Genomic DNA, 24,447 nt, shown 5'->3' with positions numbered 1-24,447 from the left:
TGGTTCGTGAAGTGTCCGTGGCTTCGGCCCTGTATGCTTCTCGAGGATCAATTGACCCAGGCTCCCTTCTCGGCGGCTTTTCTCGAGCTGGGCCTCCGCCGTCTGCTGCATGGCGTGGGCCTGAAGGGCGCCTCCGCTCTTAAGCCTTGGTAAGTCCCTCCCGCTTAGGGATGTGGACTCGACGCGCGGGAGCCAGGAATGCAGAAAGCAGTTTATTCTCATTTCGGTGTTTGTTAGGAATCTTGCCTCGGGGTTCTTTCTCCTCCCGTGTCAGTCCTAGGATAATCTCTTGCATTCACATTCTAGATCCTTTACAGATCTCTCTCGACATCCCAGATACCTGTGTTGAGCTCCAGAGCCAACCGTCCAGAAGACATCTTCCAATTGGTTATCCCAGTGTTAATATGCCTTTTGAGTATCTCAAGTTCATCTCCAGACCTGCCTCCACTCAGCCCCTGTAGTTCACGTGTTGGTGAACTGCATCATCCATGAATTCCTCCCTAACCAGAAAATTTTAGTATCATTCTAGAACCCTTTTCATTGCCTTTCAATCCCATTGTTTACTGAATTCTCCCTATTTCTCACCCCCCCCCCTTGGGGCTGTATTGTGAGAAAGTATAATCATTTTAATCTTTTGTATTAAATTCTGTGATTAATTACATTCACGATGTTGTGTAACCTTCACCGTTAGTTCTGTTCAACCTTATCCTTTTATGTGTGATATACAGTTTTGTTCAAAAGATGTCTTTCCCCGTTAAACGGTCTTGGCATTCTTGTTGAGAATCAACTGGCTACATATACGTAAACGTGTATTTCTGGACTATCTATAGTACAGTGGTCCATATATTATTTTGTTAGTACATTTATTACTATTAGGATTGAAGTCAGGGGTACCTAACCACTGAACCACATCCCTAGCTAAGCTGCTGAGGCTGGCTTCAGATTTGTGATCCTCCTGCCTCAGTCTCCTGAGTCAATACTGTTTTAATTACTTTAGTTACAGCTGTTTGGAAGTTGCACCTTGTGAGCTCTTCAGTTTTTTTCTTTTTTCAATATCATTTTGTTAATGTCAGATTTTTTTTTCACTTCCATCTGAACTGAGAATTGACTTTTCCAGTTCTTCAAAAAAGGCTTTAGGAATTGTATTGAATTCGTACCTTGCTGTGTATATCATTGACAACTATGTATTATTATTATTTAATATTTTTATTTCAGATGTATACAACACCTTTATTTAATTTTATGTATTTTTATATAGTGCTGAGGATTGAACCCAGTGTGGCAAACCTGCTAGATGAGCACTGTACCACTGGGCCACAACCCTAGCCCTACAACTGGATATTATTGACAACAGTTATGTGTACCTATCCATGAACATGGGATATCTTCCCATTCTTTTAGTTCTTTGTTAATTTAATTCAGCTTTCAGGATGTGTCATTCATTTAGATGATATTTTGATTGAATTACTTCCTCTTCATATTGTTTATTGCTAGTGTGGAAAACAACTGTTTATGTATATTGTTATTGTATCCTTGGAACTTTACTGAATTTGTTTATTAGCTATGGTAGCTATATTGTGGATTCTTTGGAATTTTTTTTTTCTTTTTTGCTTTTTTTTCTTCTTTTTTTTTTTTTTAAATCTAGTAGCTCTGGATACTGGAACAGTGTTGAACTGCAGCAGTGGAAGTGAGCATTATATTTTATTCTTGATGTTAAGGAAAAAGCTTTTCATCATTGAGTATAAAGTTTCTCATACTGTGGATTTTTCATTAATACCTCTATCATGTTAAAGAATTTCCTCACTATTTAGGTTTTCTGAGATGTTATGAAAGGGTGTTGGATTTGATCAGATCTCTTTTCTGCACCAATTGGGATGCTTGTATACTGTCTTCATTCTAGTTTTGTAATGTATTATATTAATTGATCTCATGTGGAACTAATTAGGATGAATTCTACTTGGTTATGATGAATAATTCTTATAATATGCTTTTGGGAAAAAATATATATATAAAATCTTTATTTATTATTTATTTATTTTTATCTGGTGCTAAGGATCAAAACCAGGGCCTCACACCTTTTGAGGCAAGTGCTCTACCACTGAGCTATAGCCCCAGCCCTGATTTGTTTATATTTTGTTGATTATTTTTGCATTTGTTTTCATAAGAGATATTGATCTGTAATTTCTTGTGGTGCATTTATCTGGCTTCGTTACCAATGTAATGCTGGCCTCATAAAATGTGTTAAGAAACGTTCCTCCTTCTTCAGTTTTTTGCAAGAGTTTGAGAAGCATTGTTAGAAATATCTCCCTAAAAGTTTAATAGAATTCACAGGTAAAGCTGTGTGGCACTTTGTTTTGTTGAGAAGTTTCAATTGCTGATTCAATCTGTACTTGTTATACATCTGTTGAGGTATTCTATTTCTTCTTGAATCAGTTTAGGAAATTTTTATGTTTTAAGGAATTGGCATGTAATTATTAATACTAATCTCTTATATCTGTAATGTTGAGAGTAAACGCCTCACTTTTAATTTCTGATTTTAGTCATTTGTGTAATATCTTTTTCATTCTTCATTAGTCTAGCTTAAGTAAGGGTCCTCAATTTTGGTGTGTGTGTGTGTGTGTGTGTGTGTGTGTGTGTGTGTGTGTTTTAAAGAAACCTTGCTATGTTGCCCAGGCTTGTCTCAAATTCCTGGGCTCAAGCGAAGCTCCTATCTCAGCCTCCCAAGTAGCAGAAATTACAGGCAGTTACCACCATGCCTGGTTTCATTGATTTTTGTTTGTTTGTTTTTCTGTACTCTAATTTGTTGATCTCTATTTTGATTGTCTTATTCCTTTTCTTCTGTTAGCTTTGGGTTTCCTATGCTCTTCTTCTTATAGTTCCTTAAGGTGTGAACTTTAGGTTTTTGATTTGAGAACTTTCTTCTTTTGGAGGGGGGAGTTTACTGGGGATTGAGTTTAGGGGCACTCTACCACTGAGCCATATCCCCAGCCCTTTTTTGTATTTTATTTAGAGACAGGGTCTCACTGAGTTGCCTAGCGCCTTGATTTTTTTCTGAGGCTGGCTTTGAACTTTGGATCCTCCTTCCTCAGTCTCCTGAGCCACTGGGATTACAGGCATGCACCACCGCACCCAGCTTCTTCTTTTTTAATATGGTTATTTACAAATGTATATTTCCCCTCTGTTAACTGCTTTTACTCTTAACTTATAAGTTTGGGTATATGTTATTTTTATTTGTGAAAATTTCCAGTTTTTGTTCAGCTGCTGTTTTCTTTTTTCTTTCTTTCCTTTTTTTTTTTTTAGAGAGAGAGAGAGAGAGAGAGAGAATTTTAATATTTATTTTTTAGTTTTCGTCGGACACAACATCTTTGTTTGTATGTGGTGCTGAGGATCGAACCCGGGCTGTATGCATGCCAGGTGAGCGTGCTACCGCTTGAGCCACTTCCCCAGCCCATCAGTTGCTGTTTTCTAACATCATCTCATCATGTTTAGAGAAGATACTTTAGTTATCTATCTTTTTAAAAAATTAAAAAACTAGACATGTTTTATAGCCTAATGTATGGTCTGTCCTAGTGAATGTCCCACAAGCACTTGAGAGGATTGTGTATCCTATTATTGAATGGGATGATCTATGTCTGTTAGGTCTAGTTGGTTTTAAGATGTTCAAGTTCTCTATTTACTTACTAATCTGGTTATTCTAGCACTTATGGATTATAGGATATTGTAGTCTCCAACTATTATTGTAGAACTGTTTTACTATTTCTTTTAATTGTATCAAGTTTTTGCATCATATATTTTGAAAGTCTGTTACTAGATAAGTACATTTTTATATAATCTTACTGTATTGAAATGTTTATTAATATATGTTATTCTATCTTTTTAACCTTTTTAAATTAAGGTCTATTTTGTCTAAATTTAGTATAACCACCCCAGTTCTCTTATTTACTATCTACATGGAACATCTTATTTTATTAATTTCAGCCTTTTTCAACCTGATTGTGTCTTAAGGTCTAAATGAGTTTGTAGACAGCATGTATTTGGACCACTGAGCAACATCCCCAGGCCTTTTTATTTTTTCAGACAGGATCTCGCTAGTTTGCTTATGGCCTCGTTAAGTTGCTGAGCTGGCTTTGAATTTGCAATCCTCCAACCTCACCCTCTCAAGTTGCTGGAATTACATGTGTGTGCCACTGTGCCCAGTTGGACTATGCTTTTTAAAAAACTATCTGCTCATCTCTGTCTTTTGATTGGAGAGTTTAAACCATTTATATTAATAATATTAAGGAGGGACTTATATCTGTCATTTTTTATTTATTATTGTTGATACCTTACTGCTTTATAAAGTTCTCATTTCCTCCATTACTATTGCCTTTTCTGTTTAGTTAGTTTTTGTTTAATCTTAAAGTGTTTGATTTCTGCATTATTTCTTTTTGTAATCTACTGATACTTCCTTTGTGGCTACAATAGGATTTAACATCTGTATTAATCTGTTTTCTGCTGCTAACAATACCGCAGACTGGGTAAGTTAGAAAAAAAAAAGAGGTTTATTTTGGCTCACTGGTCTGGTTCAAAGTTGAGGAGCCAGTCTGTTGATAGTCTTGAAGCCTGTAGAATCCCAAAGTGGCAGGGGACATCATTTGGAAAGAGTGTATATGTATGTGTGTGTGTGTGTGTGTGTGTACCTTTTCTGGTCTCTCTCCTTTTTCTTATAAAGCCATTAGTATCCAATCATGTAGTCTCCACCTGATAACCTTGACTAGTCCTAATTATATTACAAAGGTCCCATTTCTCAATACCATAATCGGATTAAGTTTCCACCCTCTTAATACCATACAGTGGGGATTGAAATCCATCAGTTTAATCATCTAATTTGAATTGACACCAATTTAACTTCAATTCATTCAAAAGTTCTGGTCCTATATAGCTCTGTACTTTTTTGTTGATTGAGGTAAGAGATGACATCATATGTGTCCATTAATAAAGGTATTTTATACATTTGACTTTTAGGTCATTAAGAAAATTAAAAGTGGAGTTAGAAATTATAATTAATCTTATTGAGGATCCGTTTTTGTTTCACAGGTTGCTTCTTTGTTACTGCTTTGGAGATTGTCTTTGGCTTGTGACAGTTTGGTTCTAATGTTTGATGAAGCTTTCTGAGTATTTCCTAGTAGGAATTTGTTGAACTTTGTAAAAATCATAACATTTGGGGAGTTTTTGACCTTTATTTCCTCAAATACTCTTTCTGCCCTTCTTTCTGTCTTCTTCTTTGGAACTTACACTTTCTGACTCAGCTTCAAGAAAGAAAGAAACAGTATTTGTTTCGTTTGTATGTTTCCATATTATTTTATTTGGGAACCAGACATCTAAGGATTAGGATATTCAAAGCAATCACTTATATAGAGGAAAATAGAAGGCTTTAATCAGGGATGGATACAGGCTCAGAAAAGAACTAAGAAGACCATAAGCTTTTACCTTAGGCTGATCCCCTAGCACAGAGAGAATTTAAACACCAACCAACCAAACAAAAAAACAGCAAACCTGATGGAAGAGAGAGTTTCTGATTTTGAGTCACCATGTTTTAAGATTCAGATGTCCAATTTTCATGAAAAAAAAATCACAAAGCATAAAAGATTCAGCAAAGTATGAACTATTCAAAAGAATAAATCAACAGAAACTGTCTCTCAGGAATCCCATATGTCTGGCTTATAGACAAAGGCTTTAAAACAACTGGTTTTTGTTTTATTTATTTATTTGAGATAGGGTTTTGTTAAGTTGCTGAAGGTGGCTTCAAAGTTGTAATTTTCCCTTTGTCAGCCTCCTGAATCAAGTCGCTGGAATCATAGGCAGGCATTCTTACCAGAGTGATCTTTTATTCTGATCACAGATAGTGTCATTATCTTAAAAAAAAAAAATGCAAGGCATCCCTGTAACTATAGGTTGAACTTCAGTTTCCTTATTTTACTATTCAAGGATTTTCCCATTCTGCCTCTTGCCTATTGCATTGTGCATTGCTTTGTTTCATACAGACCCGTATTCTACTCATACATTAATGTTATTGTTCTAAGGTACAAAGCCACATGCTGAAAAAAGTTAAGCATATTTGAAAACCAAAGTTAGTTTTCTGTGAATGGCATAGGATATTGTAACATATGGCAATGGTAGGCATTGAAAGAGTATATAAAGTCTGTTTGGAAAATGGACTCAAAGATAAAAATAGCATGTATATCATCACTGATTCAATGGCCAACATCAGAATTGCTATATTAGATAAAATACACAATATTCTACAATGCATAATATGTATTCTATCTAATATCAGGAAATAATATGAAGTGTAATATGACATCATATATGATGTGCACTAGTCCAAATGTTTAGCTTGAATCCATTAGGCATTCAGATATTATGTCTAATTTGCAGGAAATATCAGGCATAGAAGAATAAATTCAATAACTCCTTGAGGAAGCAACCATTCAAATTCAGGATTTTTGCACTGCAGTTGACCAGATTTCTGCAATGAGACAGTGCCTTTAATTAATCACTCAATCAATTAATTAATTTTCTGGATACCAGGGATTGAACCTGGGGTGCTTAACCACTGAACCACATCCCCAATTTCTCTCCCCCTTTTTGTATATTTTATTTCGAAGTAGGATCTCTTTAAATTGCTTAGGGTCTTGCTAGATTGCTGAGACTGGCTTAGAACTTGTCATTCTCCTGTCTCAACCCTCCAAGCTACTAGGATTATAGGAATGTGCCACCATGCCTGGCTCAGTATCTTGATTTTTTAAGTGTCACATTTTAAAAAGCTTAAGGGCAGTAACTAGATACAGTGTGTGGATTGGAAACTGGGAATGGTCAATAGAATATTTACTTGTAGTTAGTTAGGTATTACATGAAGGGAAATTTTCCTGAAATATTACTGATTTGAGACGGCCAGCTGTAAAGATAAAGTTTAACAGAAAATGTGAATGTGATCCACGAATTAGAGAAAAATTTACTCAAATTAGAAGATATTGTGTATCAAATAAAGCAGATTACTAAACTGGTTTCTTTAAAAAATGTATACACACAACAGGATGTGCATGGAAAATACTGATTGGTAGTGGAATTTAATGTTATTTTAGCTTGTCTCTATTTTCTATTTCTTGGCAAGGCATATTATAATGAGTATGTAAGAAAATTTTATTTAAGCAAATTATATTAAGATTTACTTGTATGTTTGCAGTATATATTTGAATTAAGAAGTACAGGGGCTGGGGTTGTGGCTCAATGATAAGAGCACTTGCCTTGCACATGTGAAACACTGGGTCCTATCCAGCACCACATAAAAGTAAATAAAGGTATTGTGTCCATCTACAACTAAAAAAAATTAAAAAAATAAATACATAAAAGTTGGTAACCAAAATATTAACCATTGTTTTGTCAGGATGTCAGTTCAGAAGGTTTATAACTTTTTTCCTAATATTATTTGAATACCTTAAAATCAGTATTACATAACTATATAAGGAGACATGAAGCAAAACTACTTCCTGCAGGGGTGTAGCCATGTCTACGGTAATAGACAAGACACAGAGAGAGCATAATTTTTTTTTCATTGCTTCTCTGTTTGATCTGCATGCACTATCCACAGGGAAACATTTGCAAATGACTAACCAGGAAAACAGCCTATGCCTTTTGAAGAGTAAAAGAGGCCAGAATTATTTTAAACATCAAGACTTGTGTAGTACTTTAATAATCATTGTTTTGTTCCCAGATACACTATAAATTCACTCAGGACAAGGACTTTAAACTTAATTATGCTGTTGCTTTGTATTTCACCATTGAATGCTTTTAAAATAAAATTCCCATTTTCCAGTCACAGTTTGAAATAACCTTGTTCATTCCTATCCTCTTTTTTTTTTAAGTTGTAGGTGGGCACAATACCTTTATTTTATTTATTTATTTTTATGTTGTGCTGAGGATGGAACCCAGTGCCTCATATGTGCTAGGCAAGTCCTCTACCATTGAGCTACAACCCCAACCCCATTCCTATCCTCTTCACTGACTGAAATACAAGGCAGCTATGTTGTACCGGTGGCTTTTGGACTTGGGAGTCAGAAGTTTTGACTTAGAGATTTCCTTTATCATACCGTCCTCATAGCGTAAAGCTTAAATGAGATGCCTGTGAAATTCTTACCCAGGTACACTGTGGGCTCTCAATAAACTATGGGTGATTTGAGTCACAACTGTTAAGTGCTGCTTTCAAACAGGACTTACACATGAAAGATGGGCAAAAGATTCCTTGCTCTAGCACGCGTTCTTCCTCTTAGGTTCCACAGATAGTACCTCTCAGGCTGAAGCTACCCCTGCTCCAAGCGGCTGCTGCCATCACAGTTGCTGCCTGTCCAAGTCTAGACATTAATGTAACACCGCACAGGTGCAGCCCAGGCGAGCACGCTCTGCGCATGCGCATTTCCAGAGTCGGTCTAAAAACCGAGGTGGGGCTCGGTGAAAAGGAAACCCCGCCTTGCTGCCCGGGGTTCGGCCAATGAGGTTTCTTGTCTTCGTCCCTAGCCTATGAGACGGGGCAGGGGGCGGAGCGGAGGGCGGAAGGAGCCACTTTCACGTGAGTAGGGGGCAGGGTGCGGGGGCAGGGCGGCTGGGGAGGCCCTGGTGGCGGAGCCTCCGGGACGGTGGACAGCGGGCGAGGCGGTAGAGGAGGAGACGGCGGGTCGGGTAGGGCCGCGTTTCCCCTCCTACCAACCCCGGGGGCATTTTGCAGTAGCCCCTGTGGGAAGTCAAGCTGTGTTCTCGCCCCGCGGGTTTAGCTGGAGGCTGCGTTCAGGTACCTCGACGGGCGAGTTTTGAGGATAGCCGTGATTGGGGCGGGGGTTGGGGCGAGCCGTGGTTGGGAGAGGGCGCATGCGCAGCCTGACGCTCCGGGAGCCCCTGCCCAAACCGGTTCCCCCTGTCTAGGTGGGTGTCTTGTCTTCTGAGCCCTGCGTTTGCTGCCCTTCTCCCCTTCACCCACCCCCCCTTCCCCAGCGAAGCCGGTTTGTGTCTTGACTTTCTTGTTTTCGTTTCTCCCCTTTGGGAATCAGACTGTCCCTTCCGCCTCAGTTTCTCCCAGTTGCCCACTAGGCCTATATGTGTGTGGCTGACTTGGGCCTCAGGCTTGGCTTCCTGGGCTGCGCCAAGTATCAAAGGCTTGCTCTTTTAGTGTCGCTCTTTCATCTCATGTTTGTCTTTCTTTTTCCCCGCCTGCAATTAAAGTGCCTTTGACATCCCACTCATTCTATCTATTAGAAGCGTCTGCCTCAACACCTTGTTGCTGTATCTTGGTTTTCAGCAACCTTCAGGGTTTTGTGTGTTAAGCTAGAGGGTAACCCCGGCCTCCAGGAGTTCGCTATCCATTGCTTAGTAGTACTTTGGTCCATGGGCTTCTAACATTCAAACTGTTCTAACAAGCATTTGCATACCTCTGGTTACTGAGGTTTCCTTTTCATTTATCTTAGAAGTAAATTCCTTTTCATTTATCTTAGAAGGAAACTGTTAAATGATTATGCTACTAGTGTTCCCTTAGTTTAAAATCATATTTCAACTTGAATTTGAGATTTTGGCTTTTGTCAATTGGAGGGTGTGGCGCGGGGAAACTTCACTTGATATTTTCATTTAGACCAACACCTGTATTTATTTTTGTTGTGAGTAGAAGTAACGAGTGTGTGCGTTTCCAACTGCTTTCTTTAGGCAGGATAAATTTTACCACATTAAACCGTTGTTTGAAAAGTAGTTAGGAATAAAGTGTAGGTGCCAAGAAAGGACACTTTTTTTTTTTAAATGGAGGACCTTTGCCTTAATTCAGGTGTGTGTAGGGTGCTATAAATTATACTAGAAACTTTAAGTAGAGCTTAAAAAACTGAAAATGAATACAGGAGAGATTGATGATCTTTCTTGTACACTTTAGTTTGTATTAATAAGATTTGAATCCATTATTGATTTGTATGTATTGGTGACATTTAAAATTCACATGTAGCTCTAATACAAAATATTAACTTGGTCTAATGCCAAAGTTACCATATTGCTAGATTGTGGTACACTTCCTTTCATTGTTTCAGATTTGTAAGTTTGTAGTTAACTCATTGGTCTTAATAAGAGATGTTTGAAAAGTTAACCTGTCAGCTATATGCATTTTGGCACATTTGGTATTGTATTTTATATAAAATATAAAAGTGATTAACAGTATGGGAGTACTCTAATACATGTTTCCTATCTTCTCTGCATGTTGAGAGAAGTGTCTTGTACACATTACATACTCTACCTTCATGAGGGGACATGATTTTCCATAATATAACCAAACTTAACAGCCCGGACTCTTTAGAGCAGTCATTGTCTTTTATTTAGTAAAATTTCAGTTAAAGTTTCATTGTTTTGATAATGGCTTTTGAGTATAGGCATTAAAAATAATGGTTTAAATCATTGCTACTTTCAGTATCTTTATAAAAACACTGGTATGCTAAGGATCTGACATAGGCTGTACATTATTATGTTTGCAATTTTTAATATTATGAGATATTATTAGATTATCAAGAATGTGGGATAAATGAATACAACACTCTTAAATCTTTCTTGTCTGTAGAACTCAAATATTATTTTAAAAGTGCCAATTTAACTAATATATATGAAGCAAAATTTGGCATGTCATTTTGGCATGTTTTAACTGCTTTGTTTTTTACTGGTTTTACATAGTTTAAATTCAGAGGAAAGAAATTCCAGAACTTAAGAAATTGATGCCCATGGCTGTACCTGAAAAACAACAATCTGGGTGTAGTGGCCCATGACTGTGATTCCAGTGACTAGGGATGCTGAGGCAGGAGAGTTTCAAGTTAAGCCCAGCCTCAGCAACTTAGGGCACATCCTGTCTCTGAATAAAAACTAAAAAGCTAGAATGTAGCACAATTGCACAGTACCAAAAAAAAAAAAAATCACTAGAGCAACTTAATGTGTTTTTAATTTTTTTTAAGTTATACATGGGCACAATATCTTTATTTTTGTTTATTTTTATGTGGTGCTGAGGATCGAACTCAGGGTCTCACAACGTGGGAGGCAAGTGCTCTACCGCTGAGCTACAACCCCAGCCCAACGTGTTTTTTTTTTTTTTTTTTTTTTTTTTATGTTTGCATAAACTGGTATCTGATCATTCTCTTCCACCTTCATCTCTCTTCTTGAATTGTTATTTAGGAAACTTTTAAGTCAAAACAATATTGGATGGACATTTATATTGTAACCACTCTTATTGGCTCTATTTGCCTTATTTTTATTCCAAATATGGAAGTATGTAAGTCATGAACATGTTTATAGAATTTAGCCTAGAAGTGTCCCTTCTCTTTCCAAGTCAACTACTCTGAGGCAGTCATCAATGAGAATTTCTTGATGTTTCTTCCTTCTCTCAGTCCAGAGTTCTATGAGACCTGATTCCCCCTGCATCCCATTTTCTGATCACCATAGAGTAAAATAAAGCTATAAGCCTGCCTTTAAGTTTTTGCTTGACATTAAATAGTATGTATTACTGTGGCTTTAAAATGTAAGTGTATTTGTCTGTATGTTTTTGTATGTTGTTGTGGTTGAACCCAGGGCCTTGCACATGCTAGGCAAGTGCTCCACCACTGTTCTACATCCCTAGCCTGAGAAATATTAGTTGTATGGCTGTGTTTGCCAGATTTGAGGGTTTGTACCTGTCCAAGAGAAAATGCATAATTGTTACATATTTTCAGTTAGGCTCATATCAGCATCAGCACTGTGTTAGAAACCACTAATCCTTAGGATCTGTAAAACTTTGTGGTAGTAACATTTTTTCCTTACTAATGTGTTACATTTATTAAGGTATATTAACAAATGAATTTCTGTGGTAACTTTAATGTTATTTATGTTATTAACATAGCTTAAAAATACCCTATTTAAAACTTTCTCTTTTCCATTTTTATTTATACATTTTGATAATGTAACTTGACAATCTGTAATTATAAACTTGTTTTCCCTAATCTGAAGATGATGCTTCTATCACTTAAAGATGAATTAATATAAGAATGTATTAAATATAATCAAGAGTAATAAGATCATTCAAGTCTAAATTGTATTGAATATTGGGTACTTGTATAATATTAATAAAAAGAGCCATGAGTTAATCATTTTAATATTTTTATAGAGGTAATAAATTCTCTTGGACCCTTCAGGGTATCTTAGTAAACTGACTCTGGGAATGTGTTATAAAAAAGTCACTTTTGTACTGTGACACATGATTTTCTATCTAGACCTCAAATACACCTGCAGAAGAGGAATGGTTCCTTCCTTATTATAGTTACATGTTGAATTCTGTGAATTCAGGAAAAGCTGATTTCTGTCTAACCTCAATCTAATACTTACCTCAAAAATTGTCTCCCTGCAGATAGTCTTTTTTATACTTTTTTAACTGTATGGAAAGATCTATCAGATAGGTTTAAAATACCTGTGGAACATAATATTTGTGAATTTTGTATCTTTCTAATGGCTACTGTCTGATGTGAATGAGGGGCTCAGTACAGTGCTAATGGACTGCTCACTTATAAATGTTCCTCCATTTTTTGTTTAACTGTGGATCAGGTCCTCAGATAAGAAGGTGAAGAAAACTTATGTCTTCTGCCAAACATTTTTGGTTTCCCAATGTCCATTTCTCTGGCATGCAAACAGAAATCACACAAAAGAGAAACTAGGTTTTACTGCATTATCTTAGATTTTGATAAACATTGGATTCTTACTTGCTTGGCATTAAATTCACTTAGATAAAAGAGAAGTAATACAAAAAACATTTCAGATCTAAGTGCAACAGACAGGTGGATATTCTAAATGAAATAGATTCATTTCCTTACTAAAGGAGAAGGAACTATATTGACTAATAATAAGAAGAAAAGGTTTTAGAAAACCCCTTATTGCTTAAAATATTTATATTTTTATATTTATAAAATGCTATGTAAATTCCTCAGAAATGTGTTCAGAAAAAGGATACTTAAAAATATGCTAGCAAGGTCAGAAGTGTAATTTGACCTTGTAAATGAGTAGTATATTAACACTAAGCTGGTTTTCTTTGTATGCTCAGAGGTAAGTTCTATTGTGGAAGTGGCTTCCAAATAACAATATCAGTATTTAGTTTTAATGATATTTTATAGAAGTGACATAAAGGCAGCATACCTGGAGTTCTGGAAAAAAATCAAACTCCTGTTTCCTGAAATAGCTAGAGGAACATGGAGATTTGTTTTTTTTCAGGTGTCAATCGTATTGCACTCACATAATCAGGCAGAGTTAAATGAATGGCTTTATTTGCATTTCATCCCCTCTTCTTACCACTTGTATCTTCCATGAAAGGAAAGTCTCTAGGGAGACTATCGACTTAGGGTCAGAATAACATGGACATCCCAAAGTCTTGCACTTAGCATGTGACTCAGGTAGCTCTGAGACTCAGTTTCTTCATTTGTTAAAATTGATCTTCTTACACCTACCTCAGGAAATCATACTGAAGAAAAAAAACCTGATATTTTCCCCACTTTTCTAGGTACTTAGATTCACAAAAGTATAGAAAGTATTGGTCCCCTCCTATTACATAACTTGATCATAGCATTGCCCAAGTCAAAAAGAGGACCCAGGAATTCAATGTCCAAGTCTGTTTTTTCCTAGTTGTAGATGGACAGAATATCTTTATTTGTTTAATTTTATGTGGTGCTAAAAGTCTAACCCAGTGCCTCACACATAGTAGGCAAGTGCTCTGCTACTGAGCTACAGCCCCAGCACCACCCCTCCCCCCCCCCGGTTTTTTTTTTTCCCCTATTATAATAGTTTAAAATCCTAGTAAGGTTTGATTGCTCATGAAAAAGTGAAAAATGACTGAAAACAATGGTTTTCTTTAGGCATTTTACTGTGTTTTGTGAGTTTTTGACCTTAAAAATCCCAAAAACTACAGTCAGTCTTTAAATAAACTTTTATTGAAGGATGAATTGATATATGAAATGTGGCATACATACTAATGAAAAGTTAGCCTTAAAAAGGAAGGAAATTCTAACACATGCAACATGAATAATAACACATGCTTACTGAAATAAGCTACTTACATAGAACAAATACTCTATAATTCCATTGCTTATAAGGTACCTAAGTAGGCAGATTCATAGGGACAAAGTAGAATGTTGGCTCCCAGAGGCTGTGGGGAGAGGAAATGGAGAGTTACTATTAATGGGTGCACTTTCAGTTGGGAAATATGAAAACATTCTCGAGGTAGTTGGTGATGAAGATTTCCCAATAGTGTGAATGTACTTAATGCCAAAGACTGTATTCTTACATGTGACTAAAATAATAAAGTTTATGTTATGTATATTTAACTACCAATGTAAAAAGATTGCAACTTGTAAAATATTTAAAAAAAACTTTTGCTTTATAAATTCCTATATTTTATTTCAGATATCTTTTCTATATTTGGGGTGGGAGGGTACTAAGCATCAAACCTAGGCACACTTAACTACTGAACTGAAGTCCCCAACCCTTTTTGAGACAGGGTCTTACTAAGTTGCTAAGGGTGAATTTGGACTTTTAGTCCTCCTTCCTCAGCTTCCAGAGTCAGTAGGATTACAGGTGTGTGCCACTATGCCCCATTCAGGTACTTTTTATAGTTCATCTGGTATTTTAAAAAGTCATTTAGTAGTTAAAAGAAGTGAACTGTCACAGGCATCATAGGTTAAAAATTGTCTAAGAGGAATTTTTAGATAAGCTGGATTTTCTTGCTTTTAATAGTGAGTTCCGTCAAGATAATGCATTTTTTTATTTTTAATTTTTTTTTAGTTTTGGGGTTTTAAAGTTAACCTGGAATCAATCAAAAGGCATAAATTAATATGGTTATCTTAGTTCACAAATATCAGAGAAACAGCCTTCAAATTCAGTCAGATTTCAAACAAAGACACATCTATTATTTAGCAATTAGTAGTGGTGAAAAGGAATTTTTTTTAAAGGTGGGATGGGTTTTCTATTGATTTTTGTTAGATTTGTCTTGCCCTCTCATGGGATAGTCTGTAAGAAAAATGTGAAAACAAGTGCAGGGAAACAAAATACAGAGATGGTGGTGTGTGTGTGGGGGGGAGAGTTGATGCTAACATAGTATCATTTTTATAACTTCTTTGTATCCTGCTTGTTTGATTTAGTATTATTTTACTGTGGTGCCGGGATGAAACCCAGGGCCTCTTGCAAGCAAAGCATGTGCTCTACCACTGAGCTACACCTTAACTCCTTTTTTAATTTTAAAGGACCATAAACCCCACAGGAATTGTCCTGTTATAGCATCTTTAAGATGTGATTCTTTTGCTGCTTCATGTCTTGTTCTTTTATTTGAACAGAGAGTAATCTTACCAGGTTTGTGTTATAGAAAGATACATCTGGGAGCAGCATAAAAAATCGATTGGAATAAGGAAAACATGGAGATTAGGGGCACCAAGGAAAAAAGAGATACAGTCTAGAAATGAACGTAGGCTTCTAGATACCTGGGTTTGGACCAAGTTCCAACCTATCTAAACCTCAATTTGTCTATCATCTGGTATTAAACCCAGAGGGTCTGTGCCATTGAGCTACATTTCCAGCTCTCCTACCTTTTTTTGAGACAGAGTTTTGTTAAGTCACCCAGACTGACCTTGAACCTGTTTCTGCCTCAGCCTTGGGAGCCTCTCTGATTAGGTTGTGTGCCACAGAGCCCAGCTATGAAATTGGTTTTGAGATGACAATAGGGCACATATAATAGAGCCTTTCTGTATATTCTCATGAAACCCTTGTCATATCTCTGCTGTACTAAGCATTGTACTGTATTATAATTACTTGTCAATAGTCCATTTTCTCTCCCACTGTAAACCTAGCAAAGGTAAGTAGTACGTTTTATTCCTCACCACGATACTACTCCTAGGGCCTGGCATATATCAGACACTTGATAGTGAATAGAAAAGAAACAAAAATACTCATGTGGTGTTCAAGAGAAAAGATAGGATAGAATATTATCATCATATAATAGAAAGGTGTAACCATGTTAGTTAATGAGATATTCAGATAAAAGAGGAACAAAGGTGGAATTAAAAAAAAATAGGCAGAGAAGCTGGGCATGGCGCTGCATACTTATAACCCCAACAGCTTGGGAGTCTGAGGAAGGAGAATTGCTTGAGAACCTGTCTTGAAATAAAAAATAAAAAGGCCTGGGATGTGACTTGGTTTTAAAGCATCCCTGGGTTCAGTCTTCAGTGAAATAGACAGACACAGAAATATACATACACCAGCAGAAGGAAAGGTACCTAAATAACTAAGAAAAGTTGGTCAGAGGTAGAATGGAAGCAAGAAGCTAGTAAGAGTTTCAGAATAAGGAAATGGCCATTTTCATTTCTTTATGCAGATAGAAGTGAGAATTGAAAAATTCTTTGGGGGCCGGGGTTGTGGCTCAGCAGTAGAGTGCTCGCCTAGCATGCATGAGGCCCTGAGTTTGATCCTCAGCACCACATATAAGTAAATTAGGTAAAGGTATTGTGTCCAACTATAAAAAATAAATATTTTTTAAAAATAGAATGAAATTACAAAAAAAAAATCTTTGGGTTTTGAAATTTTGCATTACTAATAGTTTTTAAAAGAGGTTGCCACATTTTTGTTAGGGACTGGTTAGTGATAGTTATGAATTCCACTGAGGTAGAAGAGGTGAAAGCAGTTAATACTCCGTCAAGAAGAACATCTCAGCAAAACCAAGGAACTAAAGGTCAAACAGTCTCTGAACTAGAGGCTTGGCACTAGCACATTTTGTTTTCACCATGTCAAATTCAGTTATGAGTATCATCTACACTCTTTAAAAACTAGATCACTTTCTGTGAGGTTGTTTTTGCTTCTATTAATTGCATGTTAGCAAATCCATGCCACAAGTTAACTGTTACTACTCAGAATATTAGTAACTAGAAACAAAATATCTAATAGTCCAAAAAAAAGCTCAATTTTTTAAAAAAAGGCAACACTCATTATCCAGTAGCCAGGTGCTTTTTAAAGATTGTCCAAAGAGACCTTATGGGCAGTTTGTTCCATTTCAGTCTCCAATTAATTCGTTAACTCGGTCTAGAGAAGATGGAGAATGAATATGAATCTTCGTTCAGCAAGAATGAGATGCATTTTTTCCAATTTGTGCATAATTGAACATAAACTTGTCACTTAATGGCACAGATAGTGAATTTGGGCAAAAAAATATTAGGAGTTTTGACATCATGAGACTAATTTTCAGTCAGAATCCCTAGTGACCTTTTACGTGACAGTAAGAATAAAAACAGTGAAAGGATAAATGTAAGAAATATAGCATAGTTGAACTTTAGGTATGATTCAGGAGGCAGCATAAGTGAACAAAATTACCTGTCATCTCAAGTGACTTTATTAAAGGAGTTGTAGAAAAGGAAACATCTTTGAACTTATGCTTACAACATGGCCCTCTTGGTATTGACATGAAGCAACAAACCATCAGTGCCTGCCAGACCCCAAGCATTCATATGTATATCATCTTACCTAAAACAGTAGATAATAATAACTTGTCAGCTTTACAGAATTGTTAGGATGAGAAAATGAGGTGATGGGTACATCTTATTCTTTTGTATTATAGAAAGATAAGATGTCTTTATATTGCATATTCTTTTACATATATTTAGATAAAAACGAATTAGAGTATGAAATTAGGAAATCCAAATGTTTGCCCCAGTAATGTGTTTACTAAGTTTGATTTCTTTTTTAAAAATTTTATTTATTTTTATTAGTTGCTCATGACATTCAATGACATATCATACATTTGATTCAAATGGGGTATGAATTCTCATTTTTCCACGTGTACAGGTTGCAGGCTCACATTGGTTATACGGCCACGTATACGGCCACATACAGCAATACTAGTATCTATTGTATTTTGTTGCCCTTACAAAGTTGAATTTCTTAAATCAATTTTTTTTTTTTAAAGAGAGAGAGAGAGAGGGGAGAGAGAGAGAGAGAGAGAGAATTTTTAATATTTATTTTTTAGTTCTCGGCGGACACAACATCTTTGTTGGTATGTGGTGCTGAGGATCGAACCCGGGCCACACGCATGCCAGGCGAGCGCGCTACCACTTGAGCCACATCCCCAGCCCCGAGTCCCCGATAATTTTTATAATAGTTTTATGAGATAGAGAGGAAAACTTTTTCTCTTATGGAAACTGAAGCACAGGGTGACCAGGCTTATGCTATTAGTGAGTAGTAGAACTAGTAATCTTTCTTTTTTTTTTTTTTTTTGTGGGGGTAGTCCTGGGGCTCTCAGTTATAAGCATATAAGCATGTGCTTTTCTACTGAGATACATCCCCAGACCCTAGAACCAGTATTCTAACTTGTGTGTTTTTCTAACTCCTAATTGTTTGCTTCACCATCACACTTATGACTGCTGATTTTATTGTCAGTTTATGAAAATTGTTCTTAACCTTTTCATTGGGTAGCTTTCTTTTTCCATCTTTATTTGCCATTCAATTTCTTTAATAAATGTTGAGCACCTACTATGTATCAAACATTGCTGCAAGTGCTAAATATACAGAGAGGTTAATGAAACATGAAAATGGAGCTTAGGTTCTAGTTTATATGATATGTTAATGATTAAAATGTTCAGTGTGTCAAATGGTGAGAGATGCTATGGAGATGGTAGCAAGGGGGATATCAGTGCAGTGTTTGTGGTAAGAAGTTTATATTGTCCATGGAAATTGGAAGTACAGATTAAAAAAAAAAGGGTAGGCAGCTTCTTGTGGTAACTGATATAAGTAGGGATTAAAAATAAAACAAACTTAGGGCTGGGGCTGGTGCTCAGCGGTAACGCACTTGCCTGGTATGTTGAGCCAATGGGTTCAATTCTCAGTACCACATATAAATAAATAGAATAAGGGCCTATCAACAACTAAAACATTTTCTAAAAAATAAATAAATAGAACAAAATTAATCCTCAGCATCTTACAACAGAGGTTGTAAATCTCTAGAATATTGTCAACCAAGTTCTGGGCAGCTTTTGGCTAGGAAAGGGGTAGTCTTATCCAGAGCTTGTGGCAATCATGGATTCCTGCTTCTGTTCATGGAAGCAAGAGAAAAGGAATCTTATTTTGTGATCCCTACACCCCCACTAGTCTAGTTAGTTAGTGTTTTGGTAAACCTCGTTCTTGCTGAGTGATTCAGTTACTTTCAGATGCCAAAACAAACATTTATCTTATGAAGTGTATTTTCCTATCACCTCCTCAAAGAAAATGGGTGAAACTTTAAGCCTGCCAAATCTTATTTCTTTTTTTTTAAAGAGAGAGAGAGAGAGAGAGAGAGAATTTTTTTAATATTTATGTTTTAGTTTTCGGCGGACACAACATCTTTGTTTGTATGTGGTGCTGAGGATTGAACCCGGGCCGCACGCATGCCAGGTGAGCGCGCTGCTGCTTGAGCCACATCCCCAACCCCCAAATCTTATTTCCATATCCTAAAAACTGAAATGAATTCTTTTTAAGTTTAGAGTGTAATGGAAAGTTATTAATGTCTCAGAGCATAGCTTTAGACAGTTTCCTTGGGCTTTCTGCTATTCTGTTAATCACATTTTAAAAGAGAATAAAAGATTGATTAAACATGAAAACTTAAAGTACAAGTTCTAAATATAGAAAAAGACTCAATACTGATTGGGGAGAGATTCAAATTTATGTCATTAAAAAGCATTGTTATATAACAAAAAGGACACAGATTTTGGAGTAGTAGATAACTGGGTTCAATATTTTGTTGCCTCTAACCATTTACATTACCTTGAAAAATTATACTATCTCTCTAAACCTTGATTTTCTTATCTGTGAAACTTCTTCCCCCCAAAAGCCTGCACTGATACCCCTTTCCTTCCATTTTTCTGTAGTTCCTCTCACCCTTTGATACACTGAACATTTAATCATTTCGATATCATGCAAGGTAGAACCAATAAGCTCCATTTTTAGAAACATGAAGAGTAAATCAAGACACTCATTATTAAATTATAAAGCAACATAATAGGTTTATAAAAATCAAGTGTTAGATGCTGTGGGAACAGAAACGGGAAAAAAATTCATATGATTCTGGAGTGAGAATGGACAAGTGGGATGAGAAGACAACTAAAAGAAGGAGGTTTAGATCAAATTGGAGTTGATCAAATACAGAAGCAAGTAAATCACTCTAGGAAGAGAGTCCTATGAGGGTGAATATCTAGAGGTATCAAAGTATATATCCTTAGCCGAGGTCTGAATTATTTCCTCTCTCAGTATGCTCCCATAATTTTCTTACTGTAAATCAGGACCCATTAGCCTTTACAATTTACTTTGGTACAGTGTAAACTCCTTTTGTGCAGTTTGTTTACTATAGCTCACCATTTATGCACGAGATACTCAAGAAATACTCATTGAATGGATAAATTAAAATAAAATTTTTCTTTTAATTTTTTAGAAGACCATTTTTAGTGTAACACAGGAGTCCAGAATTCTAGTTTTAGCTGTGCCATTAACTAGTTAAATGACCTTACTTCTTCACTTGGGCCATTTTCTTATCTGTTTAACAGTATTGATAATGCCTAAGTTTTCTTCCAACTGTAATACTCAGGAATTGTGTGATTTCTGTTGCCAGGTGTTTATATGTGAGCCTTAGAGGGGGATATAGTGTTTGTCACATGGCATGTACTCAGTAAATACATATTCAATTAAAAAGTCCAAACGTATCAGAACTTCTCAGTTGGAAAGATTAAACAGATTTCCAAAACATTATAAATGTAATGAACCTATAAGCTACTTTTCTTTTTCTTCTTCTTCTTCTTTTTTTTTTTTTTTGGTTGTACTGGGGATTGAACCCAGGGCCTTGTGCCTTCGAGGCAAACACTCTACCAAATGAGCTATATCCCTAATCCCTACTTTTCTTAATTGGTTATGTTGTAAGGTTCTCTTGATGTGTTGGCAACCAAATGAAAATGGGGAACCAGGTTTTAAAATGGTAGTTTTGTGTTTGAGTTTTATTCTAGGGGTCAATAAATAATTGAATGACTCTTTTAAGTGATACATCTTTATATTTTCTCCTGGGATTTTTGGCCTGAAACTCATGTATTGGATAATGTTCATATTTTTTTTTATTATGCTTTGTTCAGTTTTAGTCTCAGTTATGTATTTGTTCCAAACATTTGAATGCTTTTCTTGGTGGATACATTGAGGGTAAGCTTAATTTTTGTTTATATGCCAAAAAAAATTTGTTGACATTTCTACTGCATAAACAGCATTTAACAAATTATGCAACACTGCATCAAAAAAACAAAATGAGGATTTCAATTAATGATCCTGATTTTCTTGATTTTTCCATAAAATCATTTTAAAAGCTACCCTTCAAATAGATCTAAAGTGTTTTTTAAAAAACACTGTGGGGATCCAGTCAAAGATGTATTCTTTCTGTTGTGTTTGTAAATATAAAAGTAAATAATTAGAGAAGAGAAATAAAAGTCAAAGGAAGAGTCCCTTAAATATATTGTCTTGAGTGGAAATGGCAGGAATTTAAATTGGAATATAGACATTATCCAAATGAGTAGAATCTCAATCTACAAACTTACATATTTTAATCCTCTTTTTTTTTTTTTTTTGTCTTTCTCAGAATCTGTTAGGGTATGGATAATGTTCATATTGAGTTGAGTTTTAAGAAGTTGGTGTGGTTAAGATTGAGTTTCAATGGAATTCTGATTTCTTGTTATGTAAGATATTTCCCAGCTATAGTATTAATGTTTGTCCTGCCTTGAATTTCTGTCTCTGGGGTGTTAAGGTGAAATTTTGTTTTTAAAAACCATGATGGTATTTTAAATTTAAGTATTGAGAATGCAAGGAAAACCTTAGTTAATACGCTTTCCACAATAATCAAGTGCATTCATTTCATTTATGTTTACAGCTTTACAAGTTAAGGAATAGAAAACAGAAGTTTAGTACTCCATTAATTTTGGAGACTTAAACTTCCAACATATGCCAGAGAAATCACGGTAGATAAGTAGGGTCATTCTGAAGGGAAAACATTTTATTTATTTGAAGTCTAAAATATTTTGACCCTTAATAGTATAAAATTCCCTTATTATCAGAATAGAAAGCCAATAATAGTAAGTAGTGAACATCCTGGGAAAATATTTTGGAAGTGTTGTTTAAAAATTTTTTCACATGTGTTCTGTAAGAATTAAAGCATAATTGACTATCTGGCAGACATTCTATATGAATATCTTTATGGTTTTTGTTTTTCAGGCGTTTTAAAAATATTTAATCATTCATGAGTTGAGCCTCATTCTTGAGTTATGGATGACAAGGCTTCTGTTGGAAAAATCAGTGTCTCTTCAGACTCAGTGTCTACTCTTAATAGTGAAGATTTTGTCTTGGTTTCCAGGCAAGGAGATGAGACACCATCTACAAATAATGGAAGTGATGATGAGAAAACAGGACTCAAGGTAAAACTTAAAAACTTAAGTTTATTTCGTTTAGCTTTGCTAAGCCCTTTGCAAAACTTGGACTTAACAGAAAAGGGACATGGTGGCAAAGTGAGAAAATGGAATTAATGTACTTCCTTCTTATAGTGTTAAAGCAGTCTATGTACACTTAGTGAGAAATTTATCTTTAGTTAAGATTTCTCTTTGATTAGCTTCTTCTAAATTTTCTAACATACCTGTCAAACTTCTAATGGTTATCATGTTAAACATTTGTAATTTTAGTATTGTTTTCACTTTATCATAGAATTAGAGGTGCTTGTTTTGGGGGGGAGCCTGTTATGTGTATTGTAAGGGTACTGATAGGTCCACAATGAAGTTTAAGATATTGAAACAACTTTATTTTCTGTGGTGCTGGGGACTGAATATAGGACCTCACATTTGCTAGACAAGTGCTCTACTACTGAGCCACATCCCCAGCCCATGAAATAACTTTAAATACCTGGTCTTTCTTCACTTTTGTCTTTTCTCCACCAAATAAATAACTATTACTTCTTTTTCTACACTATATTACTAGTCTACTCTTTATGGATAATAATGAAAACAGGTTATCTGTTAATGGTTGTCATGTAATTTATAAGTAGTTTTTAAAATAGTCCAGTTCTCTTGTACATCTGTTCATTCAATAAGTGTTTATTGAATAATGACTGTGTGCCAGGTTTTGTTCTAGGTACTGGGGATTTAGTGGTAAACAACACAGGCAACTCCCCCTTTCTTCTTAGAGCTTGTATTTCTGATGGCGGAAATAGACTTTAAGCAAATAAAAAATAAATATATCAAGTAAATTTAGGTCCTACGAAAAAGGAGGTTACAGTGGATGAGGAATGAATGATTTGGTGGTTGTCTTTTGACCTTTGTTTTCAGAATTTTGGAACCACTTCTATCACTTATAAACATACAGTGAAATAAGAGAGAAGTAGAAGAAGATCTTAGAAGATGGAAAAATATACCCTGTTCATGGATAGGCAGAACTAACATCATCAAAATGGCGATATTACCAAAAGTTCTCTATAGGTTTAATGCAATGCCAATCAAAATCCCAACGGCATTTCTTATAGAAACAGATAAAGCAGTCATGAAATTCATATGGAAAAATAAAAGACCCAGAATAGCAAAAGCAATTCTAAGCAGGAAGTGTGAATCAGGTGGTATAGCGATACCAGATTTCAAACTATATTACAGAGCAATAGTAACAAAAACAGCATGGTACTGGTACCAAAACAGGCGGGTGGACCAATGGTATAGAATAGAGGACACAGAGACTAATCCACCAAGTTACAACTATCTTATATTTGATAAAGGGGCTAAAAGCATGCAATGGAGGAAGGATAGCATCTTCAACAAATGGTGTTGGGAAAACTGGAAATCCATATGCAACAAAATGAAACTGAATCCCCTCCTCTCGCCATGCACAAAAGTTAACTCAAAATGGATCAAGGAGCTTGATATCAAATCAGAGACTCTCCGTCTGATAGAAGAAAAAGTTGGCTCTGATCTACATATTGTGGGGTCGGGCTCAAAATTCCTTAATAGGACACCCATAGCACAAGAGTTAATAACAAGAATCAACAAATTGGACGTTCTTAAACTGAAAAGTTTTTTCTCAGCAAGAGAAACAATAAGAGAGGTAAATAGGGAGCCTACATCCTGGGAACAAATTTTTACTCCTCACACTTCAGATAGAGCCCTAATATCCAGAGTATACAAAGAACTCAAAAAATTAGACAATAAGATAACAAATAACCCAATCAACAAATGGGCCAAGGACCTGAACAGACACTTCTCAGAGGAGGACATACAATCAATCAACAAGTACATGAAAAAATGCTCACCATCTCTAGCAGTCAGGGAAATGCAAATCAAAACCACCCTAAGATACCATCTCACTCCAGTAAGATTGGCAGCC

At 35.8% G+C, this 24,447-nt stretch overlaps 1 protein-coding gene across 6 annotated transcripts in view; it reads left to right on the top strand.

Moving 5' to 3' along the window:
* Positions 1 to 11: 11 nt before the first annotated feature.
* The window catches only part of RABGAP1 (RAB GTPase activating protein 1), a 172,764-nt gene continuing 148,328 nt past the window's right edge, over positions 12 to 24,447 (top strand). The window contains exons 1-2 of one of the 6 annotated variants that reach the window (XM_081273284.1): positions 12 to 149; positions 22,306 to 22,505. In XM_081273284.1, the coding sequence (XP_081129410.1) occupies positions 22,356 to 22,505 (150 nt within the window). In that variant the 5' untranslated portion in view covers positions 12 to 149; positions 22,306 to 22,355. Of the gene's footprint in view, positions 150 to 8,611; positions 8,825 to 22,305; positions 22,506 to 24,447 lie in introns of those variants that run through there. The other 5 variants (XM_081273286.1, XM_081273283.1, XM_081273285.1 and 2 more) reach the window with 5 other exon arrangements.

The sequence above is a fragment of the Spermophilus citellus genome (genome assembly GCF_964194105.1).
Source record: "Spermophilus citellus genome assembly, chromosome: 2".
Lineage (NCBI taxonomy): Eukaryota > Metazoa > Chordata > Mammalia > Rodentia > Sciuridae > Spermophilus > Spermophilus citellus.
The sequence above is the reverse complement of the archived record's forward strand: the minus strand, read 5'-3'. Positions and strand labels throughout refer to the sequence as shown.